We start from the raw sequence: 24714 nt of genomic DNA, 5'->3' as shown, positions 1-24714 counted from the left end.
CATCTGGAAAATAGTCAGGGGCCACTGTTTGGCTCAGTTGGATTCTGTGCTGCTGTGGAGGGCAGCTGAGAACCAGCCCTGCAGGCCCTTTCCCATGCCACCCACCCTCTACTCTGCAGCCCCGAGTCTAGCCTTGAACACCTTGTCCTCCGCTCCCCTTCCAAAGGATGTCTTACAGCTGCCCACATAAGAGGAGGCTGGGTGTCCAAACCCACATTTGGGAGAAGAGAGGAGTCAGGCCCCAAAGAATGAATGTGGGTCACCACTGGAGAGGCCCCTGGCAGTCTTGAACCCTGTGTTCTAGCCCACATGGTCCCTGACTCTATAGTTTCGGGTAAGCCCCATTCCTCGCGTGTGCTTCAGTTCCCTGGCTGTGACTGTACCGACAGCGGGTGTTATGGGAAGGTCTGGGGCCCCACCATCTCGGTTCCAAGCCCTAAGGCCTGACAGCCACCAGGGGGCGCAGCGGACTCAGGTTCCAGCCACTGCCAGCTTGCCCCACCCCCTCCAGACTGAGGGGCCTCGACAGCAGCTATTGGGTGGCCCTGCAGGCAAGGCCAGGAGAGACAATTTGCTGCTGTCAAGGCCCCATCCTCCCTTGTCCCCCACAATAGCTCGCCGTTCCCTTAATGGAGATGCCAATCTCCTTCCCATAGTCGCTGCCCTGGTCTTTTTACAGACGCCACAGGAGGAGGGGGTCTCCATTGCCTTCACTGCTCAGCCTTGGTGGCACCCAGTGTGGACAGGGGTGGGGAGTGGGTTCCATGGCCTTAGAAGCTCATACTTGGCTTGGGGTGAGACTGAGGATGAAAGACCCCTTTTCATTAATGACTTGGAACCAGGCCCACGTCTCTGGCAGCCCGCCCCTTTGCCCAGACACATTGGGACAGATGATCTCGGTGAGCCCAATCCTGTAGGATCTTAAAGGTGAGATTGTGGGAATCCTAGCCTGCAACAGGGGGAGCTTGAGTCCGGTCCAGAAGCTCCTGGTGTGGGAAGAATGCAGCCCAGCAGGAGGGGAGGGGGACAGCTGTGGTCAAATCAGCAGCACAAACACTTGCAGGCCACTGCCACAGAGTAGGGCACCTGGCGCCAGGCGCACTGATGCAGGGAGTGTAAGTGGGCTGCACTCAGCCAGCAGTGCCAGGCCAGCAGCTGGATGTATGTGGCCTGCACAGGCCGGCAGCTCATGCCCCAAGAGCAGCCACGGGACAATGGGTTGCAGTCGTTGTGGTGTACCCAGTGGGGCCAGAATGGTGCCCAGGTCAATCTCCTCCCGCTTCTGCAACTCCCCAGAGCTGCAACCTCCTGTACCAGCTGGCCACGACAGCGTTCCACACCATTGGCCACCACGCAGCTCCTCCACCACCACCCAGAAAGGGTCATAGGAAGTGCCCAGCAGGTGCAGCAGCTGCTCTGAGCACACGTATTTCAGCTTAGGCATGAACTGGTAGTCGCTGAATGCCCACGACAAGCTATAGGGCTGCGCAGGGCCCCAGGGACTGCCATGGATCAGCTGCAAGTCTGGGGACCACTCCCAGGGTGCGCTGTCCATGTCCTCTGCGTTGGTACCAAATTCAAGACCTCCGCTGCCAGAAGCAGCACTAGGTGGCATCAGGAGTACACTGGGGCTGAGGCTCTGATGGCGCACTGGTTCTGCCTGCCCCACGGCTGCACTCTGTGATCACCTCTGTCCTCCTTCCCTCTACCTCTGCTATCATATCAACTCAGCCTTGCCACTGCTGGGAGCTGTTTGCCAGAGTCCAACCCAGGGCAAGAAGGGGCTTTGTGGGCTGGAGGCTCCTAAGGGGCAGGAGGACAATGTGTCATGGGTCTTAGGGGATTTCCACCTTGTTCCAGGGCTCAGGCATACACATTTGTGTGCCCAGGCTTCTGGGAGTCGAAAGGTCCATTACTTTCATGCAGAGTGGTTGTAAATCTGTCAATCATTCCAAAATCCCACCACACTGAGTCTAGAATCTTACAATTCCGCTGTTCAGTGATCATAAGATTCTACAATTCTGATTCTTTAATTCAATTCTGATGGTTCTGAATTCGGGTTTGGAGAGTCTAGATGTGATTCCTAATAGTTTCAATCCAGTGGGTCTCTTCATCTGGGGAGGGTGACAGGCTTTAGAGAAGCACCTCTGAGCTCTGGCAAACACCCAGGGGGCTTCCAGGAGCTGCTTCTGAAGAGTATCTTCCCCAGCTTCTCAGGCCTGGAATGCCAGTCCTGGCTCCATCAGTGCCCCTCACAGTTCTCTCTCCCCTTTTACAAATTTCCCCTTGATGCCACCTCCCCCTGCCAGCTTCTAGAAAGACTCTGTCCTCAGTCCCTACCACCTTTTCTCTCCTTCCCTTAACTCACTGCAGACCACCTTTTGTCCTCACTATGCTTGCCCAGTTTCACCAACATCCTTGTCACTAAATCCAGTATGCCTCACTCCCCAAGTACTAGCCTCCCTAGTGGCCATGTGGCCCACTCCTCCAAGGGGTTCAGGCCAGAACCCTATGACTGAGTCACATGGCCATTCACCAAGACCTATTTATCTCTTTGGCTCTTGTCTGGACAAGAGGCTCCTAACAGGGCACTCAAATCTGTCCCCCTCTGTCCATCCTTTTCACCCCAAGCCATAATAAACTTCTTACAGAATAAAATGTGCAGGTCATGTCCCTGCTCTGGAACCTCCACTAGTTCCCTGTTGCCCTCATGGTAAAGCCAGACTCTTTGGACAGATACATAAACCATCTGGTTTCCACCTGGACTAAGCCCCTGGAACAAGCTTAGGGAAGGGGATGGGTCTAGGGATTTGCCAGCCCTGAGGGAGGGAGTCCTACCTGAAGTCTGCAGAAAGGGGACTCATGTCCTGGTCTCCCAGCCTAAGAAACCCCATTCAAGATTATGAATCCTTTCTAAGCTTGGATTGGAACCCTGCTTGGAATAGGGAGGGGAAAGGAGAGGAGTCATCAGTCAGGGCCACAGGAAATGGGCTGGGCCCTGGGCATGGAAGGGTTAACTAGAAAGCGAATCTCAGTCAGCGAGATCAATGGGTTACAGAAAGAGAAAGAAGCAGCAGCAACGCAGAGAGGCAGAGCAGAGACAGGCAGAAGAGCATGCCACCTGGGGGAATTGGACTGAGGAGGAGGTGGCCAGTGGCTACACCAGAGGGAGTCTGGCTCAGTAGAGGAGGCAGAGGAGAGGAGGGGTGTTAAAGGAGGAGTGAGAAGTAGGAGGCAGACCTGTACCTTCAGGGAGGCACCACGGGGCAGCCACCGAGCCAGGAGGCAGCCCAGCCTCGCCATTCCACCCAGGACCAAGCAGGGGCCCAGAGCCCAGGGTTGAGGTGGGTGCTGTCCATCCTGGGCTTTGGGGGCCTGCTGCATGCTGGGGTGGGGGCAGATATTGCCTTTCTTCCCTCCTCCCTGCCTGGCTCCCATACCCCTAATTTGTCCCACCACCCTAGTGGTCCCAGGCATGCAAGGGGATCCACAGGTAGAAGGCAATGAAGACTGTGGGGTGGGGCAGGGGTGAGAAAGGGCACCGTGTGCACATATGCCGCCCCCACCACACACACACGGGTTGTCAGAGGCACCACCTATTACAGCTTCTCAGATGAGCACTCCAGCCTAGGAGTCAGGACACCAGGAAAGCAGCAGCCCCAGATCTGCCATTCAGTGTGATATTAGCCTCCCATGTCCCCTCTCTTTGTCCCTGCCTCAATTTCCCCATCTGCAAAAAGGGTACAGTGATCTATATGGTCTTCCCAGTTTTGTCATTGTGGAGCTTTCACTAGCTGGATTTTCCAATGACTCAGGGATGTCACCTGTATTTTGCTGAGGTTACAGCTTGTAGCCAGATAAAAGTCCTGAACCCATGTTCAAGGGTCTTACCTGAGCTTCAGATCCCTATTGAGAAGTAAGGAAAATATACTTGCTTCTGGAGTTGGAGCTGCCCCTCTCACCAGCTACCATGTCTTCACCTGCCTTATGGGTTGAAGGTGTCCATTAACTAAGCAGTTCTCTACACCCTAGGCTATAGGGGTGTTCCCTAGGAAACTGAGCCCCCCCCCCCCCCGCAACACCAATGTGACTGTCTCAGGGGCTTGCTCACACAGTGGGTCTCAGTGGTGACTTTTGGCTCTGCTCTTCCCTCCCCAGTCTCCCAGGATCTTCCAGCCCAGGACACCTGGCCAGACTGGGGGAACTAGACCCCTGGTCACGTGACCAGAGCTGGGAGCTCCTGCCTGAGTGCTCCAGCTTCTCTTCCCCAGGTACCCAACTGATGGGGAGATGGCGGATGTCCAGAACATTTCGCTGGACAGCCCAGGGAGTGTGGGGGCTGTGGCTGTGCCTGTGATCTTTGCTCTAATCTTCCTGCTGGGCACAGTGGGCAATGGGCTGGTGCTGGCGGTGCTGCTACAGCCTGGCCCCAGTGCCTGGCAGGAGCGGGGCAGTACCACGGATCTGTTCATCCTCAACCTGGCAGTAGCCGACCTCTGCTTCATCCTGTGCTGCGTGCCCTTCCAGGCCGCCATCTACACGCTGGACGCCTGGCTCTTTGGGGCCCTGGTCTGCAAGGCCGTGCACCTGCTCATCTACCTCACCATGTACGCCAGCAGCTTCACGCTGGCCGCAGTCTCGGTGGACAGGTGCGCGGTGCCTGGGCTGGGCGGGGCCGGGCCAGGAAAGGAAGGCCCGAACGGATTCTCATTGACCTTAGGAAAAACAGAATGGGGGACCCAAAAGGGAGGTGGGAGTGAGGGAAGGAAAGCTCTCTCGCCCCCTGCAACCAGCCTCTGGGTATCTGCAGGGCACGCTTGGTTTCTTTTCATTTTCTTTCCGCTTGGGAGGACTATGTTACTCTCCCCCACACCTCCCTTGGGAGCTTCCAGAGGACATTTCTGTGTCTCAAGTGTCAACACAGGCCCTGGCACATAGTAAGTGCTCTGTGTTAAAAAAAAAAAAAAAAAAAAAAAAAAAACGGCAAAGGAAACCAGGAACGCATTCATTAGATATTTTATAATTGCCCACACCTGGCTCAGGCTGTGCTCACACCTGCTTCCACAGCTTGAAACGGGATCCAATCCAGACTCCCTAGCTGATGACCTTGGGCAAGTCACTTCTCTCTGAGCCTCATCTGACTCCTACGTAAAATAATTCTATAAATAGCATCTAACAGCGATTCAGCCCTTGCTCCGTGCCAGGCACTGCTCTACGCACTTGGCGAGCTAACACCCTTAATCCTCACCCCCAGCCCCACTGTTCAGGCGCGGGAGTCGAGGCCCGCCCGGGCCACAGACACAGAGCCGGGCGTGGCTGCGGGTCGCGGCGGGGAGGGCGCCCAGCCTCCGGCCGCGCTGACCCGGCGTCCGCCCGCAGGTACCTGGCGGTGCGGCACCCTCTGCGCTCGCGGGCCCTGCGCACGCCGCGCCACGGCCGCGCGGCGGTGGCGCTGGTGTGGCTGCTGGCGGCGCTCTTCTCGGCGCCCTACCTCAGCTACTACGGCACGGTGCGCTACGGCGCGCTCGAGCTCTGCGTGCCCGCCTGGGAGGACGCGCGCCGGCGCGCCCTCGACGTGGCCACCTTCGCCGCCGGCTACCTGCTGCCGGTGGCCGTGGTGAGCCTGGCCTACGGGCGCACGCTGCGCTTCCTGTGGGCCGCCGTGGGCCCCGCGGGGGCGGCGGCGGCCGAGGCGCGGCGGCGGGCCACGGGCCGCGCGGGGCGCGCCATGCTGGCGGTGGCCGCGCTCTACGCCCTGTGCTGGGGCCCGCACCACGCGCTCATCCTCTGCTTCTGGTACGGCCGCTTCGCCTTCAGCCCGGCCACCTACGCCTGCCGCCTGGCCTCGCACTGCCTCGCCTACGCCAACTCCTGCATCAACCCGCTCGTCTACGCGCTCGCCTCGCGCCACTTCCGCGCTCGCCTCCGTCGCCTGTGGCCCTGTGGCCGCCGCCGCCGCCGCCACCGCGCGCGCTGCCCACCGGGGGCCCGCCGCGCCCTCCGTCGCATCCGCCCCGAGTCCTCAGGCCCCGCCGGCTGCCCCGGGGACGCCCGGCCGGGTGGGAGGTGGCCCGAGGGCGGTGGCTGGGGCGCGGAGCCCAGGGAGGAGCCCGCCCCAAGCCAAGCCCTCTTCGCCCGAGGACCGGAATAAACTTGCCTCCTGCACTCTGCTAGGTGTCTGTCCGTCTGTCTGTCAGCCCTCTTCCCGAGGGCAGGAAGCCACCGGGCTAGGGGATGGGGCCAAGGCCAGGAGCCCTCTGAGGAGCACTCAGAGAGCAGAGCGACTTGTCCAAGCTCCACAGCGGAGCGGTGGCTGAGCTGGGGCTCCAGCCACGTGGACACACCGGGCGGTGAAAATGGGGCCAGTCAGGCGAAGCCCCCGGGCAGGGCACCCCAGACTCTGTCCAAAGCCAGCCTGGCGGGAGGGCAGCCCCTCTGCCCATCTCTCCTACTCGGTGGGTACCTTCCAGGCCCTGTTTACTCCGCCACCTGTTACCTAGCCCCGTCTTGGTTCCAAGCTCTGTCCCAGGTAATTTAATACTAGCAGCTAATATAGCAAACATTTATTTACTTATTTTTGGTAGTTGGCTGGTCTGGGGATCCGAACCCTTGACCTTGGTGTTATGAGCACCACACTCTCCTGAGTGAACTGAGCCTCCTAACGTAGGAAAGATTTATTAAGCACTTGCTGTGTATCTCACAGGGTGCTACGTTCTTTAATTACTAGAACAGTTTTTCAAGGGAGGTATAATTAGCCCCACTTTACAAATGTGGAGACTGGCGGGTCTGCTCAGTTGGTTAGAGCATATCCTTGTAACACTAAGGTCAAGGGTTTGGATCCCTGCACCAGCCAGCCACAAAACAAAAACGAATGTAGAAATCAAGGACCAGAGATGCTTGAGTGGTTTGCCCAAGATCGCACAGCTAATGTTTGGCAGAGGTTGGATTCAAACCCATGGCTGTCTAATTTTTGCGACTCAATGGCCTGCCTTCACCTCTGGGGCCTCTTCTCAGTTTCCATGGTTTCCACAGGTTTCCTTGGTTCTTCCTGATTCTCTTTTCCAAACCTGCAGCTTGGCAAACCTTAGAGGGCTCCCAGCCCCCTTCCTTAAGAGTTCTTTTCTGGTTCTTAGGCCAGTGGGTCCAGATAGGCTTCCCCTGGGCATCAAGTCCTGGATCCATGTCCTGAGCCAAACACCTTACATTATTCCTTCAGGCCCTGGCTGCCCCGTGGCCCCCTCCCTCCCTTATCTCTGCACACAGCTGGGGAAGTCTGTGGCTGTAGAAACCCGCTAATTAACCGATAAATCAGTCTGGAAGGTTTCAGAGCTGCCCACCTTCCGCCCTCCCTTCCCACACGCCAGTAATGTTTATTAGCTTCTGGGCTGAGGCCTGAGACACCCGCGGCCTCCATGTCTCCCTCCTGTGCGTACCTCTGGCTGATGAGGCACCCTGGGCAGGCCACTCCCTGACAGGAGGTGGCTACTGAGTTCTCACTGCCTGTCACCTGCCACAGACCCAGAAGTCAGAGCGGCATCAGGAAGCTGAGACCCAGCACGGGGAGCAGCTGCTTCAAGGGCACAGCCCAGGCCTGGGGCCAGAACTCAGTGCTCCTTCTCCTGCGTCTCTGCTGAGGTTCTGCGGCCCAGCCAGGCCACAGCAGTGGGGGTGTTTCTTGGAGGGCAGGCAGCGGGATGCCGCCCCGCCACAGCACCCAGTGTGGCCGTCACTCACGCCTTGTCTGCCTCACTCCTGCCCTGGCAGGCAAGGGGGCTCAGGGAGGTGAGAGAACTCGAGCAGAGTCAAGTTAGTGGCGGAGCTGGCATTCAGCTGCCTGAGGCTGACTTTCAAGGGCAGCCCAGGAGGCATCAGGAAAACATCTGAAGGTATCTGACAAAAGTTCACTGGTGACAAACGGTGAGCACCTGCAAGGTGGAAGTGGGGAACAAAATCTCCTACGGTTGGCTGGGCGGCTGCTCCTCCACAGTTGCCTCTATGGGCATGGACAGGTGACCGCAAGTCAGAACAGCCTCCCCTAGAACGGGCAGGGGACAAGACCACCCAGCCAGACAGTGGCAGAGCCAGAGTTTGAACCTGCCTGAAACCCCAGGTGGAACCCTCCAGAGTGGCCTGGGTCTCTGGGCCTCTGCTTAACTGGTGCAGGGACAATTGTACAGCCCAGGCCCCTGGCTGGAGCTCTGAGCCCCCTACTTCTGAAGCAGGTGTCTCTGACCCATTGAGCCAGATAAAGAGGCCCAAAGGCCCTGACTAATGGCGGACAGTACAGCCTGGCACACAGGAGGCATATAATAGGTACTTGATACATGAGGACAGAGGTGCCAGGGGAGGAAAACATCACCCTTCCCATCCTTCTTTCCTTTATTCTCAAAGCATTTGAGTGCCTGCCGTAAGCTAGGCTTGAGGAGAAGGCAGAGATGCATGAGTTCAACCAGGTCCCCACCATCCAGGAGCTGCTAGTCTAGCCAGAGAGCCAAACACCAAAAGAAGAAAGGACAGCGCCGTGTAATGGGGCCATAGCAGAGGAGCACAATTCTGAAAGAGCACAGAGGAGGAAGCTTCTGCCTTCCTGGACCATTGAAGCAGGGCTCCCAGAGCGGGCGTTCAATATGCATTTTCCTGGAGGAAGCTGGGGAAGGGTACGCCAGGTGGAGCAGCAGCCTGCGGGAGGCAGGGGACGTGTAGGAGCCCTGAGTGGGCTTGTGCAGGCAAAGCAGGGTGGGGTTGGGGCAGGAAGGCCAGGAGTGTGAGGGGTGAGATCATAAGGGCCTCCTAGGCCAGCTAGAGAGAGGAACATCCTTCAGGCTGATGGTGACGCCACTGAAGGTTTTCAGGAGGGAAGGGGCCGCTCAGAACACCCCCAGGGGTTTCTGTGCAGAGGCTGGGTTGGAGGTGCCAGGCTGGCAGCCAGGAGACCCGTGAGGAGGCTGCTCTGTGAGCCCTATTGTGGAAAGCGAACAAGGCCTAGACTAGGGCTGGGAAGTTATTCTTGCCATGGACTTGACAGGAAGATTGATGGTCTGCTGCTGCTTGGCTTGGGCCTGGCTCCTGAGGCTCCTGGGTTTGCTTCTGGGGGCAAATGAAATGCTTGGAAGAATGATGGTCATAATAATTCAGTTAGGAGAGAGCAGTGTGTCCAGTAGAGCCCAAGGCAGGCAGCGGGGGCTGGAGTAGAGGGTGAATGAGCCCTGACTGCTGGAGAACCCAGGAAAACCCACCTGATCTAAGCCCTCTGCCAAGTCTAGGGCTGAGCCTGGGGCAGCCTGGTGGGCCCAGGAAGAAACCCCTCTTAGTTGGAGGTTTGGGTTCTGTAGCCCTCTCGCCTTCCTGTTTGTGCGAACCTCTTTGGGAGAGACCAGCATTTATGTCCGAGCACCTATTAGGTATAGGGTTCTCCTGCAGGCAAGAAAGACAAGCATGGGGGAAGAGCCCCTAACCCAGCATGGGAAGCCAGAAAAGACTTCCTGGAGGAGCTGGGGCCCAAGCCAAGTCCTGAAGTGGGGGTTCACCAGGGCAGATGGGGAAGGGAGAGATGGAAGACCACACGCACAAGCCACCTGGTGTCAGGCACAGCATGTTGCACCTAGGGTGGGGACAGGGTATATGGAGCCCTCACAGGGAGGAAGGCGGGAGGGGTGGGGATGGCCTGGAAGGACTCTGTAGATCCTGTCTGAAACTGAGACTGTACTTTGTTCTGAAGGCAATGGGGAGCCACTGAAAGGTTTTAAACAAAGAGTTGATAAGATGTACTCTTTAGGGAACTCTTTCTGGCTGCCAAGGCAGCTGTCTAGGGAGGAAGAACAGGGTGAGACTGGGGGCAGAAAGGTTGGGGGAGGCTGGTGTGTGGATCCAGGGAGATGCAGATCTCCAAGACATTGGCAGTGGGTGGGGAGAGGCGGATGGATGGGCCAACCACTTAGGAGATGTGACCTCTGCTGGGACTTGGTGATTGGTGGAGGGTAAGGAGGAGAGAGGTGTCCCAGATGACACCCCAAACTTCTGGCTTGGGCTCTTGGGGGTAGGAGGTTTAGGAGGGCAGATGATGTGCTCATTTGGGACACATTGAGACGGAGGGGCCTATGGGACATCATGGGGTGTGTCCAGGGGTAAGGGTGTATTGAGTACCTGTCACATTTCAGGAGTTTTGCTTGGCCCTGGGACTTATGTCTCATTTGCTTTAGAGTTTGAAGATGGAGAAACTGAGGCTCAGAGAGATTCAGTAACTTGGCCAGAATCCCAGAGATAGCCCAAAACAGAGCTAGGGTTTTAACTCAGGTTTGTCTGATTTTGGTTCCATGACTTTTAGGGGAAGCAGCCAGAGATGAGGTAAGTAAGGAGTTGGATGAGGTGGAGGGGGGAACATGAATGTGCTGAGAAGGTGACCTCCCCCCCCCCCACCCTGTGCAGCAGGGCTGCAAGTCAACCCTGGGGTGGGCAGGCGAGGTGAGGACCCCAGCACAGCCCACAGCTGCATTAACCAATTCTCCCCCCTCCCCATCTGAGGCTGGCAGGAACAGCAGCATCTATCAGCTTTGAGGTGTGAACCTGGGGAAATAAATACCAATTAACCACCCTGAGGTTTCCTGTTAATGAACATCAGTTCCTCAGCTTTGCTGCAGGGCTCATTTGTGAGCCTCTGGCTGAAACCAAGATGGCATGAGGCCAGAGGGACAGGTTGAGCAGGGGTGAAATTGTTTCTGGTTTAAGAGGACCAGACTGATTTATGAGGCATCTGCTTGGTGCCAAGTTTAAGTGGCCCAGCCTCTATGTAGGGGAAGGGCAGGAGGAAGGGTGGTGAGGGGCAAGGGTGCCAGGACTAGGTTGGCATATGGGGGGTGTTCTGAGTTTCCCCAAGCTTCCCTGGTTCTGGGCGGCTGTGGTGCTGAGAGGGCACTGTCCTGGGCATCTGGTGGGCCTGCCATGGCAACTGAGAGGTGGTACAGTGCAGGGTTATGGCATTGACCAGAGCCACACTATCAGGTTTGAATCCTGGCTCCTGCACTGGTAGCTGTGTCTCAGGGACCTGCAGAACTGAGCTCTGTCTGGGCCAGATCCTGTTCAAGGCACTGGGGATGCATCCAGAAGCAAACTGCCTGGGTTGCTCCCCGTCTGCTGCCAGCTTTGTGCAATGTTTCAAGGGCTTCCCCAGGCAGATCCTCTTCTCCATTGAAGCCCTCACAATCCAGGTGAGGAGGCACAACTCACTCACTTCGGCCCCTCTAGGTATGCTTGATCCCACATGCTTCTATGACACACACCAGCCTCCTGGGCTTCCAAAGCCAGAGAAGATCACCAGATAAGCCTGGGTCAGTCAGAGCAGCTGCCACCCTCTGTGAGGGATGAGAGAACACTTTGGGCTTGGAGCCCTGGTCTGGGGCAAGGCTCCTTTACCTCACTGAGGCTGTTCCCTCATCTGCAGAGTGAGCTGATCTTATCTCCTTGCAGACACTGAGGTCTCAGTGTTAGCTTGAGAGCCAGCATCGGGGGGTTTGGGCTATAATTCCCCTTTGGGCCCATAACTGGGGAGAACCAGGGACTTTGTTGGGATCACCCCAGGCATCAGTCCACCTTCCTGATTCTGGCATGGGCTCAGCATCTGAAGCAGTCTGGGGAGCAGGTAGTCCTGGTGGGGACAGGGGCTTCCTCCTGGAAGAGCTTTTCCCCCAGACTGAGGTCACACCCAGAGCTAGACCTCTTGGTGCTTGCTCTGGGCTAAGGATGCATCTGGCCCCAGGGTTTCTGCGTGCTAGGGCAAATCTTCAGACCTCAGGGTCTCCCCAGCCTGGCCAGCCTGTTACCCTCCTGGGCCCAGCACTCTTTCCAAGTGGTCTCCTGGTCCCATAGCCAGCTCGTGCCTGTCCTCCAGACCCCAGGACTGGCTTGTGCTGCTCTCTCCAGCCAGCTACTGAGATCGCCACGTGCCACTCCAGATACAGCTCAGCCCCATCATCTCGTATCGCCCTCCCTTTCCCCGGGTTACCAGGTACATACCTTGTCCACCCAGTGCACTGTGTCATGTGTTCAGCCAGGAAAGGGCAGACCCTCCCTGCACCTGAGAATCCTAACCCAGAAGTGAAATCAATGAATGTGGATTTCTTCTTCCTGTGCCTCCTCCCACCACTCCCTCCCCACTTGCCCCGCCAGGCCAGAGCAGCCGGCAGAGCACTAACCCCTGAGAGGGCCACCTCTGCTGCGTTCTCTGTCCTGCCCCCTGCCCCGTCCAGCCCGCTCAGGGCTCACTTGTGTGTTTTTTTCTGACTCATTCCAGTGTCTGGGGCCAACTTTATCTGGCTGGCTCTTCAGACAGATTTGGGGTTACAGGAAATATTCTGGCTAGAAATGGGGTGAGGCAGATTGGCAGGCTGCCTGGCTGTGTGGTGTTTGGTGACTGACCTTGAAGCCACCTTCATGTGTCAAGCCCTTCCTTCACTGTCTATATGGCCAGGGAGGGAGTCAACAATAGATCCTTCACTGCCCCAGGGCCAGTGCTCATGGCCCCATGGCTCCAGGGATGGATGATACTGCAGGAGAGGCACCCCCACCTCCCAGCTGGAGATGGTTTGGTCCAGGCTGAGGACTGTGAGGAGTCAGCCAGTCAGTCCCTGTGTCAGACTGTCCTGAAAACAGGCACGGTCATCTCAGAATAATTTCACACTCCCAGCATGCCGTCCTCCTCAGCTCTACAGAACAAGCTCTACAAAGCACGCTGCCCAGGGGATGACAGGCCCCAGGAGTGTCCAGGCAGTCCCCTCACCTATCTGCTCTCACAGCTCGGTAGCAAGAGTTCCTGATTTTTTGTATGGCCCCTGCTGAGAATGAAAGCTTTGGATCCTTCCCTCAGAAACGCACGAGCACGTTGTCCACACAGAGTCTTGCGTAGTTTCAGGGGCAAGTAGCTCCCTAAGGGCCCACTCACTGAGCTTTGGACCTGAGGTTCCCCAGCCTTGCCTCACCCCACTCCTGGGTGATAGACTGGGTGTTGGGAGGGGGAGGCCCAGACAATCAGGTCCCAAGAGAAGGCCTCCTTCCCCCCATTCTGAGGCCCACTCCCTCCTGCCCCTGCCTCTCCTCTGCTCTGGACTCCCCACTGCCTGCCCCACCCCTGGGGCCATGGCCAACGGGGGGACTGTGTTTGGGCACAGGCCCCAGCAGAGCCCTGGAAGAGAGTCAAGAGTAACTAGGGCAGGAAGGGAGGGCAGGAACGAAGGGAGAAAAACTGCCTGCCCACTGCACCTCTCCCCTGCTCCTCACCTGGCTCCCAGCAGTAGCAGCTCCCAGTCTCTGGAAATTTTGCTGCTTTCTCTGCCTCCTCTCTCTCCAATCTCGGGGCTTCCACAACACCTCCACTTCCCCAGCTCTGCCCACCTGGTGGGGCTTTGGGCTTCTCTCACAGGCTCCTGGAGGCAGCCCCAGGCCTGTACAAGGGCTGTGGGGATCCAAACCCATGACCTTGGGTGTTGTAACACTAAGCTCTAACCAACTGAGCTAACCAGCCAGCCCTCCATGAACTTTTTGAAGTACCCTCATATCTCAAACCCACAAAGGAACCGTTTTTCCTCCAGGGTCTGGGGAGCGGCTGGGTTCCATGAATTCAATTCAGATCTGAACCATACCAAGCTGGGATTTGGGGACAAGCTTTCCTCCTCTGAAGAGATGATGAGAGCGGAAGTGAGGTAGAGGCAGACCAGACACGGAGTGATCACCTGGAAAAGTCTGGAGTCAAATGCCTCCCCGGTCGGGGACAGGCCAGGCGTGCCTTCCCTCCTGTTTGCCTTTGCGGCAAACCTCCACCATGAGGGGCACTTCTTCTTGCATGTCCATGGCCCACACAAAGGGAATGTTTGCTCCTGCTGGGTGGGAGTGGGGTACTGCTGATAAGACTGAAAACCTGCTTTAGGGTGAGTTTTGAGCCTTTACTACTATATTAGTTTCCCGTTGCTGCTGCAACAAAGTACCACAAACCTAGTGGTTTAAAACAACACAAATTTATTCTCTTACAGTTCTGGAGGCCAGAATTCTAAAATCAGTCTCACTGAGCTAAAGTCAAGGCATCAGCAGGACCAGTTCCTTCTGGAAGTTCTGAGGGGAGATTCCATTTCCTTGCCTCTTCTAGCTTCTGGAGATGGCTTGTGACCCCTTCCTCGAATGACTCCAACTTCTTGCTTCCATCATCATATCTCCTACTTCCTCTTCTGTTTCCCTTTTTTTTTTTTTTTGGTGGCTGGTCAGCACGGGGATCTGAACCCATGACTGTTACCATCACGACGCTCTCCCAAGTGAGCTAACTGGCCAGTCCTCCTGTTTCGCTCTTATAAGTATGCCTGTGAGTACATCAGGCCCACCTGGATAATCCAGGATAATCTCCCTGTCTAAAGATCCCTAACTTAATTACATCTGCAAAGCTGCTTTTGCCATATAAGGTTCCTGGGGTTAGGACATGGACATCTTGGGGGGCCACACACAGCCTACTACAACTAGGCTGCAAAACTGTTACACTCTCCTCGTATTTCAATGATTAGGAGAAAAAGGGTTGGAGACTGTTTGCTTTGGGTTCAGCAGGGTCCTTCTTCACTTTGTATTTTTAAGGTCTAGGTATCACCAACCCTCCCCTTCCAACAAGAGAAACTCCCTGCAGTGTCTCCCTGCAAATCAGGTGACAAGTCTAAATCTAAGTGCTGGTGAGAGGTGCAGGGCCAGCCACAAGGGCCATCCCCCGAGCAGCCACCTGGGCCAGAGGGGGCCTGCGTAAGCACACACAGAGGAGGGTCTGGGACCTGGTGAGGGAGCCAGGGAGGCCATGGGACGAGGGAGGCCTGCTAAGACAGCGCATGTTGGCCAGGGCTGACGTGTGGCTGCACAGGCTGGCCGAATGCTGCAGGAGCCAGAGGAAGAAGCTGGGGCTATGGTCCTGGCCCACAGAGATGTTGGAGACCATGGCTGGAAGTGGCTCTGAAGTCATGGAGAGAGTGTCTCTGCCCCACAGCCTCTGGGGGTGATGGCAAGGTCCTCACCAGACAAGTGTAGCTCCAAAGTCCCAGACATTGGGCTTTCTCTTTGTATTGAGAGCAAACAGTGGGGATGGGGTGGGGGGCAGTGGCAGAGCAGGAAGGCAGAAGCCTCTCCTGCTACCTCTTCTCCATGTTCTGCATCTGCAAACTGAGGGAGGTGAAGCTGGCCAGGAGGTCAGTCACTTCATCCACCTGCAGGACAAAACCAGGGTTCTGTTACAGGGTGCCAAGGCCCCCAGGTCTCTTGCCCAATACCACAGGCATAGATGCAGGCATTGTCTCTCCTCCCAGGGCACAAGGTGGCTTCTTTCTGACTGTGGAACAGCAGACCAAGGGTTAATCCTTGATACAAGGCAGCCTCAGGCTGCTCCAGAGAGCAGGGCCACACACTAGCCACTGGCAGCTGCAAAGAAAGTGGATGGAGGCTCTGAGGGCCATAGCAGGCTGCAATCCCACAGTCATAGCCTCTTTCCGCTATGAGTGTCTAGCTGCACGGAGCAGAGATGGACTGGCCCTAAGGTTCCTGCCAGGTGCTGGGTCTAAACCCCTGGCTGTGGCTCACCTGCTCTTTGGTGCTTGTCATCTGGAGGCGGGTGCAGAGGTCATCCAGCTGTTCCCGCTGTTCGTGCCGCCCTAGGCGCTCCAGGTATTCCCTGAGCATATGGATGATCTGGAACAAGAGGGTGAGCTGAACTACCTGGGTTCCAGCTAGGAGGCACAGAGAGGTTTGATGCTGCTGCCAAGAGGCACAGTGGAGCAGATGCCAACTGGCATCAGTGTGAAATGACCCAGGAGCCCTGGGGCCAGAGGCAGGTGTGTCTGTGGTTAGGGCAGCATCTATCCAGTGCTTGCTTGGTACCACGGGCTCAGCATAGGGGAGGGTACTCACCTGCTTCACCTCCAGCCGCACAGCCTCCAGGCACTGGGAATGGCCCTCCTGCAGGATGTTTAGCTTAGACTTGGCCAGGTGCAGGGGCGTGCGGCCAGCCCGGTCCAGGGCATCTACACGGGCTCCTGTGGGAACAGGCAGCAGTGAGCATGCTGGGAGTGAGGATGAGAGAGAGGAGGGAAAGGGGGAAGGGACCACATACCTCCTCGTAACAGTGTGGTGATGACAGGAACATGGTTGGTGCAGGCCGCTGAGAAGAAGAACAGAGGCTTAAGAATCCAGAACCAACAGGGCCAGGTGCCCACTCGAAGGAGCAGGGCTGCGTCTCCAAGTATGCCTGCACCAAGTTATGCCTCCTGAGAAGGTATCAGCAAGGCAGCAGCTGGGCAGGACTCAGCAATCAAGTCCAATTCCTTCCCTGGACAGCTGGAGAAACTGAGGCCTGGAGATGGGACCTGCACCACGATGTGAGTCAGCAGCAGGGTCAGAAACAGCTAAAAGTCTCAATCACACCTCCCCTAGCAGAGGTGCTGCGGAGCCAGTCTAAGTTGCTAAATCAGCTCTGCCAAAGGCACAGCCAACTGTTGACTGGACAATCCATGGGACACAGGCTGGTGGGGAAGGCAGCTCTGGTGACTCAGACTCTTGCTGGATGCTGGGAGCCTGCAGGACCCCAGGCTCTCCATCTAAGAGCCTGTCTACACTGCAGAGAAGGTGTTTTGGTGACCTTTGAGGCACTTACCCAGGTGTAGTGGTGTATTCCCAAGCCCATCTCGCTGGTTGGGATCTGCCCCATGGTCCAGGAGTGTCTGCACTAAAAACAGGAAAACCCAAGAGGAGCTGTTGGAGACTACCATCGACTGGACCCCGCACTCCTAACCTAGCTAGAGAGGCTTGCTCAAACTGAGGAACACTGAATGCAAACATGGTTCCCTATGTTGTTTCATTCATTCATTCACTCTTTTTTTTTTTTGGTGGCTGGCCGGTAAGGGGATCCAAACCCATGACCTCAGTGTTATAAGGCTGCGTGTGCTCTAACCAACTGAGCTAACCAGCCAGCCCCCATTCGTTCATTCATTCACTCACTCATTCACTCAACAGGGTTCATGTGCAGGACTTTGAGGACCAGGAACTGAGGACTCTAGGAGGGCAGACAGCAGGTCCTCCCCCAATGCCACTGGAGAGATGCTAACTGCCTAGCCCCCTTCCTCCTTTCTCCCCAGGACTCACCAATCTGGTCATTGCCATTGCAAGAGGCAAAGTGTAGAGCTGTGCGGCCCTTATCATCAGCTGCACAGGGATCCGCGCCATCTTCCAGCAGCTGCTGCACTGACACCACCAAGACAGAGGGAGGAAGCAGGAGAAAGCAGCAGTGTGAGCTAAGCTGCAGACCCCAGGGGATGGAGAGGGATGCTTAGGGGTCCCTCCAGACAAGGCATCAATAATGAACAGGAAAGCTACTCCTTCCTGGATGCTGGCTCCACAAGGACTGCCATGACAAAAGACTTGTTCTCATGAGGGTATAACTGAGGGCCATGGATTCTGGGTGCTCAAACTACATGTCCAGGGATAGAAGGCCATAGGAGCCTCATGGCCTCCAGGGTCAGGAGTTATAGAGTCACAGAAATCCCCATCATGGACTGTGGTCTCATCCTTCTATCTCAGCTTTGATATACATCCATGCCACCTGGACAGAGTGCCCAAGCTACTGGCTGATGTGTACTTTGCTCCTGGGGGCAGCCCTTTAGAGTGGACAGAGCACAGGATCTGGAGCCACACAGACTAAGTCCCAGACTAAGCTAAGCAAAAAAGAAAGGAGTACATTGTCAATAGAGTGGGGTAGTGGAAAGAGCTGGGTTGGGAGTATGAAAGCCTAGATTTGGGTTCCAGTTCACCAGCAGATGGGAATAATATCTGCCCTGCCAATCTCCAGAGCTGCTGTGATGAGAATAATGAATAGGAAATTCCTTCTTTGGAAACCAGAGAGGCACTATAAAATGTGAGGCATTATGTACTAATGTACATATCCAGCTGAAATGCAGAAAATTGCTTCTAAATGTCATTTCAGAGCAAGCAACATTTTAGTCTCTCTTCCCCATCCAACCTCTCAAGGACATGAGTCCTTCCAGACAAGTCCAGATATCTTCCCCTTCAAGAATCTTTCCCGTCTCCTCAAGCTGAGTTAGCCCCTCCCTCTCCTGTACCTCCTTAGTGCCCTGTTCATCCTGCCACTCTAATATTAACATGCTGTACTATGTTAGACTAATTGTTACTGGACACTGAGCACCAGTCAGGTGTCAAGTACCTGACTGCTGAGCCCCTCAACAACCTAGCAAAGTATCACAACTGTTTCAAAGACCAGGAGACTCAGGCCCAGAGAGATAATATGAAGTGCCCAAGCTACAGTCACCCAGATAACAGGAGGCAAAGCTGGAATGTAAACCTCGTTTTCTCTAGCTACAGAACTTATACTCCTCCAACTAAACACGTAAGTTCAAGGGCCAGCCTGTGGCTCACTTGGGAGAGTGTGGTGCTGATAACACCGAGGCCACGGGTTCGGATCCCTATGTAGGATGGCCAGTTAGCTCACTTGGGAGAGCGGGGTGCTTACAACACCAAGTCAAGGGTTAAGATCCCCTTACAGGTCATCTTTTTAATAAAAAAATAATAATGATAAAATAAACACATAATTTCAGTTTTTTGTGTTTGTTTTGGAAATGGTATTACTTTATATTCTTCCTCTCCAGCTATATTGTAGGTTTTGGTTTTGTTTATCTTTATAACCTTGGCATCAAGCATAATGTCCTGCAAGTACTATATGTTTAATGAATGCTGCTGACTGGCTGAATAACTGAGCAAAGGTGGCAGGAAGGGCCGGCCCGTGGCTCACTCAGGAGAGTGTGGTGCTGATAGCACCAAGGCCATGAGTTCAGATCCCTATGTAGGGATGACCGGTTAGCTCACTTGGGAGAGCGGGGTGCTGACAACACCAAGTCAAGGGTTAAGATCCCCTTACAGGTCATCTTTAAAAAAAAAAAAAAAAAAAAAGGTGGCAGGAAAAGGTTGATGAGAGTGAAAGGGAAATAAGAGCTTGAGGTCCTCTCAGTGTTTATGAGGACACAACAAAAGAGAGCTGGTATGAAAGAGAGAAAGCTAAAGTAGCCAGTTTTATTTTTGTGATTTGTGCAGTTACAGTCTTTTTAGAAAGCACTTTAGCAGCCTCTATCAGGAACCATCAATATATGCATTTAATTCTCACACCAGGGCTAATTGGTTAGCTCACTTGGTTAGAGCATGGTGCCAACAACACCACAGTCCAGGGTTTGATCCCTGTGGGCAGCCACAGAAAAAAAAAATAGAAAGAAAATTCCTGTGTGTAGGAAAAGGACTGGAAGGATATACAACAAAATATTAACAGAGATTAGTTCCTTTGCTGACATTATGGATGTTGTTCTTGTATATTTCTGTAATTTCTAAAACATCGTAAATGCATACATTATTTTCATATTTAAAACATTTTAAATGATTATGAATTCATAGAAAAGTGATTATGATTTAACCATAACAGGGTATACATTTTATGTCCTTTATAACTGCTAAACTACACAAAAACCCAACAAACATGCGGAGAAAGAACACGACATGCTAACCATTAAAGTAAAGGAGTAGGGCTGGCCAGTTAGCTCAGTTGTTTAGAGTAAGGTGTTGTCAACAAGCTCAAGGGTTCAGATCCCTGTACTGGCCAGCCCCCCCTCCAAAAGTAAAGGAGCGAAGAGGCTGACCCTACAGCCAGTTTCACCACCAGATCCTACAGGAGCCTGGCAAATCTAAGAGGCTCTGAATGGAAAATTACAGCATTTCTATCAAAATAATAAAATCATCTGATTCAAGAATTAGACTTTCTGTGGAAGGTGAGTATAATTAAGATATTCTCTGGCCACACACTAGAGATATTAAAAAAAAAAAAAAAGCTTATTGTTTTTCCTTGAAAATTATCTAGGTTGGGCCGAGACTGTGGCGCACTCGGGAGAGTGCGGCGCTGGGAGCGTGTCGACGCTCCCGCCGCGGGTTCAGATCCCATATAGGAATGGCCGGTGCACTCACTGGCTGAGTGCCGGTCATGAAAAAGACAAAAAAAAAAAAAAAAAAGGGAAAATTATCTAGGTTGCTGCTGAAATATTCCAAAATATTAAAGTTCATGGAAAAGAAACCAAAGTGAAGAGAGTGGAAAACCCTTCCAGTTTCCAGGCCTGCTGACTACGGCTACACCAGGGCAGGGAAACCATCTCATGGCCTGTGGTATAACATCCCAGCTCCCTGAGGTAAACGGCCCCTCTCCACACCTGCCATAAGTGAACACTCCTGACCATGGCCCTCAATCGATGCTCATATTTTAGCTGTTGACCATAACATCCTGCTACCAAAATAAAATGATGTCCACTTGAGGTAGGCAGCATATAGCCTCCAAGATGTCCGTACCCTAATCTCTGGAATTCGTGGATATGTTACCTCACATTGCCAAAAGGACTTTGCAGTTTGAAGGTAAAGGACCTTGGGATGTGGAGGTTACCCTAGATTAGCCAGATGCAATCTAATCACACGAGTCCTTAAAATCAGAGAACTGTTCACTGTTGTGAGAACCAGAGAAATGGCAGGGTAAGAAGACTCGGTCCATTGCTGCTGGCTTTGAAGAGGGAGGAAGAGGCCATGAGCCAAGGAATGTGGGCAGCCTCTAGAAGCTGGAAAAGCAGGGAAACAGATTCTCCTCTAGAGCCTCTAGAATGAAATGCAGCCCTGCCAACAGCTGGATTTTAGCCTAGTGAGTGCGACCTGTGTTGGATGTCTGATCTACTGAACTGGATGATAGAAAACTAACAGCATTTTTCCTTGATTCACAGAAAGAATTGTCAGTGTATAAAATTAAATATTTTGTCCTACAAATTGTCCTTGTACCTTTGATGCTGCTACTGCCCTGTGAGCTAGTGAACACTGGAGAGCATCAACGAAAACGAGTGGCAGCCTGCTAGGAGCCCTACCGGTGCCTTTCAGATGCTTTGTCAACTCAAGTTTGATATCCACTTAACCTAACTACCACAGAGTCCTGATGGGCAGCCAAAGGTGGTAGCTCCATGCAGATGACCACCTGGCAGTTAAAGTTGAGTGTTCACTCCCATACCAGAAGTTCCAAAATGAGTGCCTACTCTTTGCTGAGGACTATGCTGGGTGCCAGGGAGAAAAGCAGGGTGATAAATGCTATGACATCAGGAAGTTCAGGGTGGTAGGGGAGCATGGGGAGAGTGAGTACCTAAGCCACTTACCTTCCGCAAGATGACTGCAAAGGAAGACACTAAATACAGTGAGCCTGCTCCACAGAAGTGAGCTGGCAGACCACCTTCTCAGGTATTGATTACCTGGCTTTTTCCTTCCCTAACCAGCCCATAGGTCCCTGGAGCTGGACCCACTGTGCACACTCACCTGTTTCCACATCATTGGCATTGGCCGAGTCTCTCAGCCTCTTTAGAGCTGTGAAGAGAGCAAGAGAGGCCAGTTAAAAAAAAAAAAAAAAAAGCCATGATGAAACAGAAAGTGGATGACTTCCTAGCTAACCCACCTTCAGTCACAATAGAATCTAAAGCGAAGAAAGGTGCCAGGATACAAGAGACACTACCCTGGGGACAGGAGAAACTTGAAATGTGGCACAGCTAGTGCAAAGGCCACATTCTAGCAAATTCTCCAAGACTTGGAGCCAGATCTTTTTTCTGCCACTTGTAGTAGCTGGGCGACCCTGAGCAAGCTAGTTAACTCCCCTAGATCTCAGGCCAAGTTGTCCTACTTGTCATGAGTTGTTGCAAAGAGAAGATGAGATGATTTATGTGGAAGCTCTTTGTGAGTTGGTTACACAGATAATCTTATATTCTCCTTCAAAACAGCTCATTCCCAGGGTCGGCCCATGGCTCACTTGGGAGAGTGTGGTGCTGACAACACCAAGTCAAGGGTTAAGATCCCCTTACCAGTCATCTTAAAAAAAAAAAAACAACAGGTCATTCCTAAATGACTTACCTAAATATGTTAATTCCTAAGCAGAACCCTTTTCCCCCTCCAATGACACTACCTCTAAATTAGAAGCAAATGGAAATTAACACTCTTGTCGTCAGAGAAATGGTCAAAAACTGCAACTCAGACACATTCACATAGCATTTTATGGTTTATACAGCACTTTCAAATTTTCATTTAATTCTCACAGTATTGCTAAAATATGGGCAGAATCATAGATACTCACAAAAGGGACCCTAAAGTTCCCAATTCTTAATCTTTCAGGGCCTCGATTTCCATGTCATCCCTAAAATGTCGAAGACAGTATAGTAGACATCCCAGAGTAGGTATGTCTGACTAACCTGGTTTCAAATACCAGCACAGCCATTTTTTTTTTTTTTTTTTTTACTTTTTTTCTATTGTTGTTGTGGTTTTTGGCGGCTAGCCGGTATGAGGATCTGAACCCTTGACCTTCGGCACAGCCAGTTTCCATGATGTGACCCAGAGTAAGACAATTTCTCTGAGCCTCAGTTTCCTCTTCAGTAAAATGGGAACAATTTTTATATCTTAAAGAGTTCTTGTGAGGATTACCAATGATCACCTATCACCCAACAGTGTTTAGCAAAGGCAGGATAACAGCTAAACATTGATGACCTTACTTAACTCACACACCATTCCCGTAAGGCCAGTACTGTACCCATTTTACAGATGAGAAAACTAAGGCTGAAAGGGGCTATAGTTTGCCTAAGGCCTAAATGTGGTACAGGAGTCCAAACCAGGTCTCTGCATTGAAACAAGTTGGTAGCTCACGTGGGAGAGAGTGGTGCTGATAACGTCAAGGTCAAGGGTTCAGATCCCCATTCCGGCCAGCTGCCAATAAGCAAGTCGGTACGACTTGTCTACAGGCTCTGGCCTCCCCTCTCTCTGATAATAAAAATATCCTCTAGTATCATATTTTACTAACACACACCCGCAGTCATGGAAAGTTTCTATTCAGGAATGACCAAGTGAGAGAAGTCTGGGGTGACCGGCTCTGAGCAGGAAGATCTTAAAAAAAAAAAAAAAAAAAATCATGCTCCTTAGCAGCTATAATAGTCACAGTAATAATCACTCTGGACCCATGGCTCAGTCGTCTGCGGACTGGACGGAGGGGGCGGGGGTAGGTCAGGGGCGGGTTCCCAGAGGCCGGGTAGCTCGCGCCCGGCTGCCGCGCCTCCGTCCGCGCTCGCGGGGCTCCCGCTCCTCACCGTGCACCTCCTTGCCGGTGGGCCCGAGCCGGCGGTGCGGCCTGGAGGCGCGCCTCAGCCGGCCAGCGGGGATCTTACAGCGCAGCTCGTCGCGCGGCTCCGCGTCCTGCTGCCACAGCACGTGCAGGTAGCGCAGCGGGGACTGGGCCTCGCCGGACGCCCGGCCCGGGAGGCCCGCGCAGCCGCCCAGCGCAGACCCGAAGTCGGCGAAGGAGAAGAGGCCCTCGGCGCCCGTCAGCGGCTCGGGCGCCACCGCGCATTCGCCATCCGAGCTCGAGCGGCCCGAGCGCGGCTCGTCGTCGGTGCCCCCGGCGGCAGCTGCCATGGCAACGGCTCCGCTCGGGCCTGGCCGCGGAAGCCTCGTTCCCGACCGACCCACCGACCCACTTCCCTCCGCCCTAAGCCTCGCTGTCAGCAAGCGGGCGGGCCGGGCCTGCAACCACGGCAACCGAGAGGGAGGCGGGCTCGGGCCGCGAGCTGAGCGCCCCGAACCAATGGCGACCCTTCACCTCTCAGCCAATCGAAGAGCGAGGGTGGGCATAGTAGAAACTGGAGAATTGGACAGGGTTCCCGGCAGCGTGACTGGCGGACGTACAAACCAATCACAAATTTGAAGTGCCGACGGCCCTCGTCGTCCGTCGCTACCGGAGCCAATAAAACAGCTGAGTTTAAGACACTCTTTTTTTTTTTTTTTTTTTTTTTTCCATTTCCCCCGTCTGCTCATGGGAAAGATAACGGGCAGGTACTGTAGCCAATCATGTTAAGACCATTTGCAGCCAATGACAAAGGGAAGTGAAGAAGCCACGCTATACGTGTAGATAGATATAGACATGTTTTAAGTCGATTGACACTCAAAATGATCTTCCCACAGATGGAAGGAAAATAAGTTGATGATTTGGAGATATCATCACAAACTGTGGAGTAATACCTTCTGAATGCAATAGATTTCCTTTAGTCGGGGTTCTGTCGGTAACTCCGGCGTTGATCACTAATTTACAAAGAATTGTAACTCAACTCAACATTATGACATCAGAGCAGCACTTCCGTCAAGAGGCAGGCTTGGAGCCAGGTGACTATCTGTGCTGAGTCGTGGACACAGGATCAGACTCGGCGCCCCTGAAATGCTCACAAGTTTACCGGGAGAAGTCAGCCCGGAAACAGGGAAGTATTTTATGATGAACTTAGCAACATCTCACGGGTACCCTGTTTTGTAAAACTCACAACCTCGTACCCCACAAACACTTCCATAAGGTAGACAAGGAGCACCATCCCTATTTTGTAGAGGAGGAGCCGAAACTAGAGAGAGAAGGACTTGTTCGTGGTTGCCCAGCTTTCGTGGGACCAGGTCTTGCGTCCAAGCAAAAGTTCTTCCCGTACATAAGCCCTCTCACTCAGCCAGGTTAGAATGGAATCTTTCTCTGGCAGCTGGAGTACTTCCAGCACTGGACAGCACTTCCAGATTTTGCAGAGCACACAGAAGGCCATTGTGAGGATTATCATTGTACCACGTGGAAAAAAA

At 53.8% G+C, this 24714-nt stretch overlaps 2 protein-coding genes across 3 annotated transcripts; one reads left to right on the top strand and one right to left on the bottom strand.

The window, feature by feature from the left end:
- Positions 1–4290: 4290 nt before the first annotated feature.
- On the top strand, positions 4291–6170 carry GALR3 (galanin receptor 3). Its single transcript, XM_063075858.1, has 2 exons — positions 4291–4649; positions 5380–6170. The coding sequence occupies exons 1-2, from the start codon at positions 4291–4293 to the stop codon at positions 6149–6151; spliced, it is 1131 nt and encodes a 376-aa protein (XP_062931928.1). The 3' UTR covers positions 6152–6170.
- Positions 6171–14012: 7842 nt separating this feature from the next.
- On the bottom strand, positions 14013–23644 carry ANKRD54 (ankyrin repeat domain 54). Of its 2 annotated transcripts, XM_063075496.1 has the most exons (8): positions 23196–23644; positions 21391–21438; positions 17146–17244; positions 16658–16729; positions 16118–16165; positions 15916–16040; positions 15589–15696; positions 14013–15218 (listed from the first exon to the last, which is right to left on the bottom strand). In XM_063075496.1, exons 1-8 carry the CDS (start codon positions 23518–23520, stop codon positions 15144–15146), a joined length of 900 nt encoding a protein of 299 aa, XP_062931566.1. In that variant the 5' UTR covers positions 23521–23644; the 3' UTR covers positions 14013–15143. The 2 variants fall into 2 exon arrangements, with proteins under 2 accessions (XP_062931566.1, XP_062931567.1); XM_063075497.1 differs by lacking the exon at positions 17146–17244.
- Between the last annotated feature and the right edge of the window lie 1070 nt (positions 23645–24714).

The sequence above is a fragment of the Cynocephalus volans genome, chromosome 12 (assembly GCF_027409185.1).
Source record: "Cynocephalus volans isolate mCynVol1 chromosome 12, mCynVol1.pri, whole genome shotgun sequence".
NCBI lineage: Eukaryota > Metazoa > Chordata > Mammalia > Dermoptera > Cynocephalidae > Cynocephalus > Cynocephalus volans.
This window is presented reverse-complemented; position numbering and strand designations above follow the sequence as displayed.

Excerpts from the sequence above, each read along its gene's own strand:
- GALR3 (XM_063075858.1), top strand. The coding sequence starts at position 4,291 with ATGGCGGATGTCCAGAACATTTCGCTGGACAGCCCAGGGAGTGTGGGG. Across the intron at positions 4,650-5,379 it reads GCCGCAGTCTCGGTGGACAG|GTACCTGGCGGTGCGGCACC; the intron begins GTGCGCGGTGCC and ends GTCCGCCCGCAG.
- ANKRD54 (XM_063075496.1), bottom strand. The coding sequence starts at position 23,520 with ATGGCAGCTGCCGCCGGGGGCACCGACGACGAGCCGCGCTCGGGCCGC. Across the intron at positions 21,439-23,195 it reads CACCGGCAAGGAGGTGCACG|CTCTAAAGAGGCTGAGAGAC; the intron begins GTGAGGAGCGGG and ends CTCTCTTCACAG. Across the intron at positions 16,730-17,145 it reads CAATGGCAATGACCAGATTG|TGCAGACACTCCTGGACCAT; the intron begins GTGAGTCCTGGG and ends TCCTGTTTTTAG.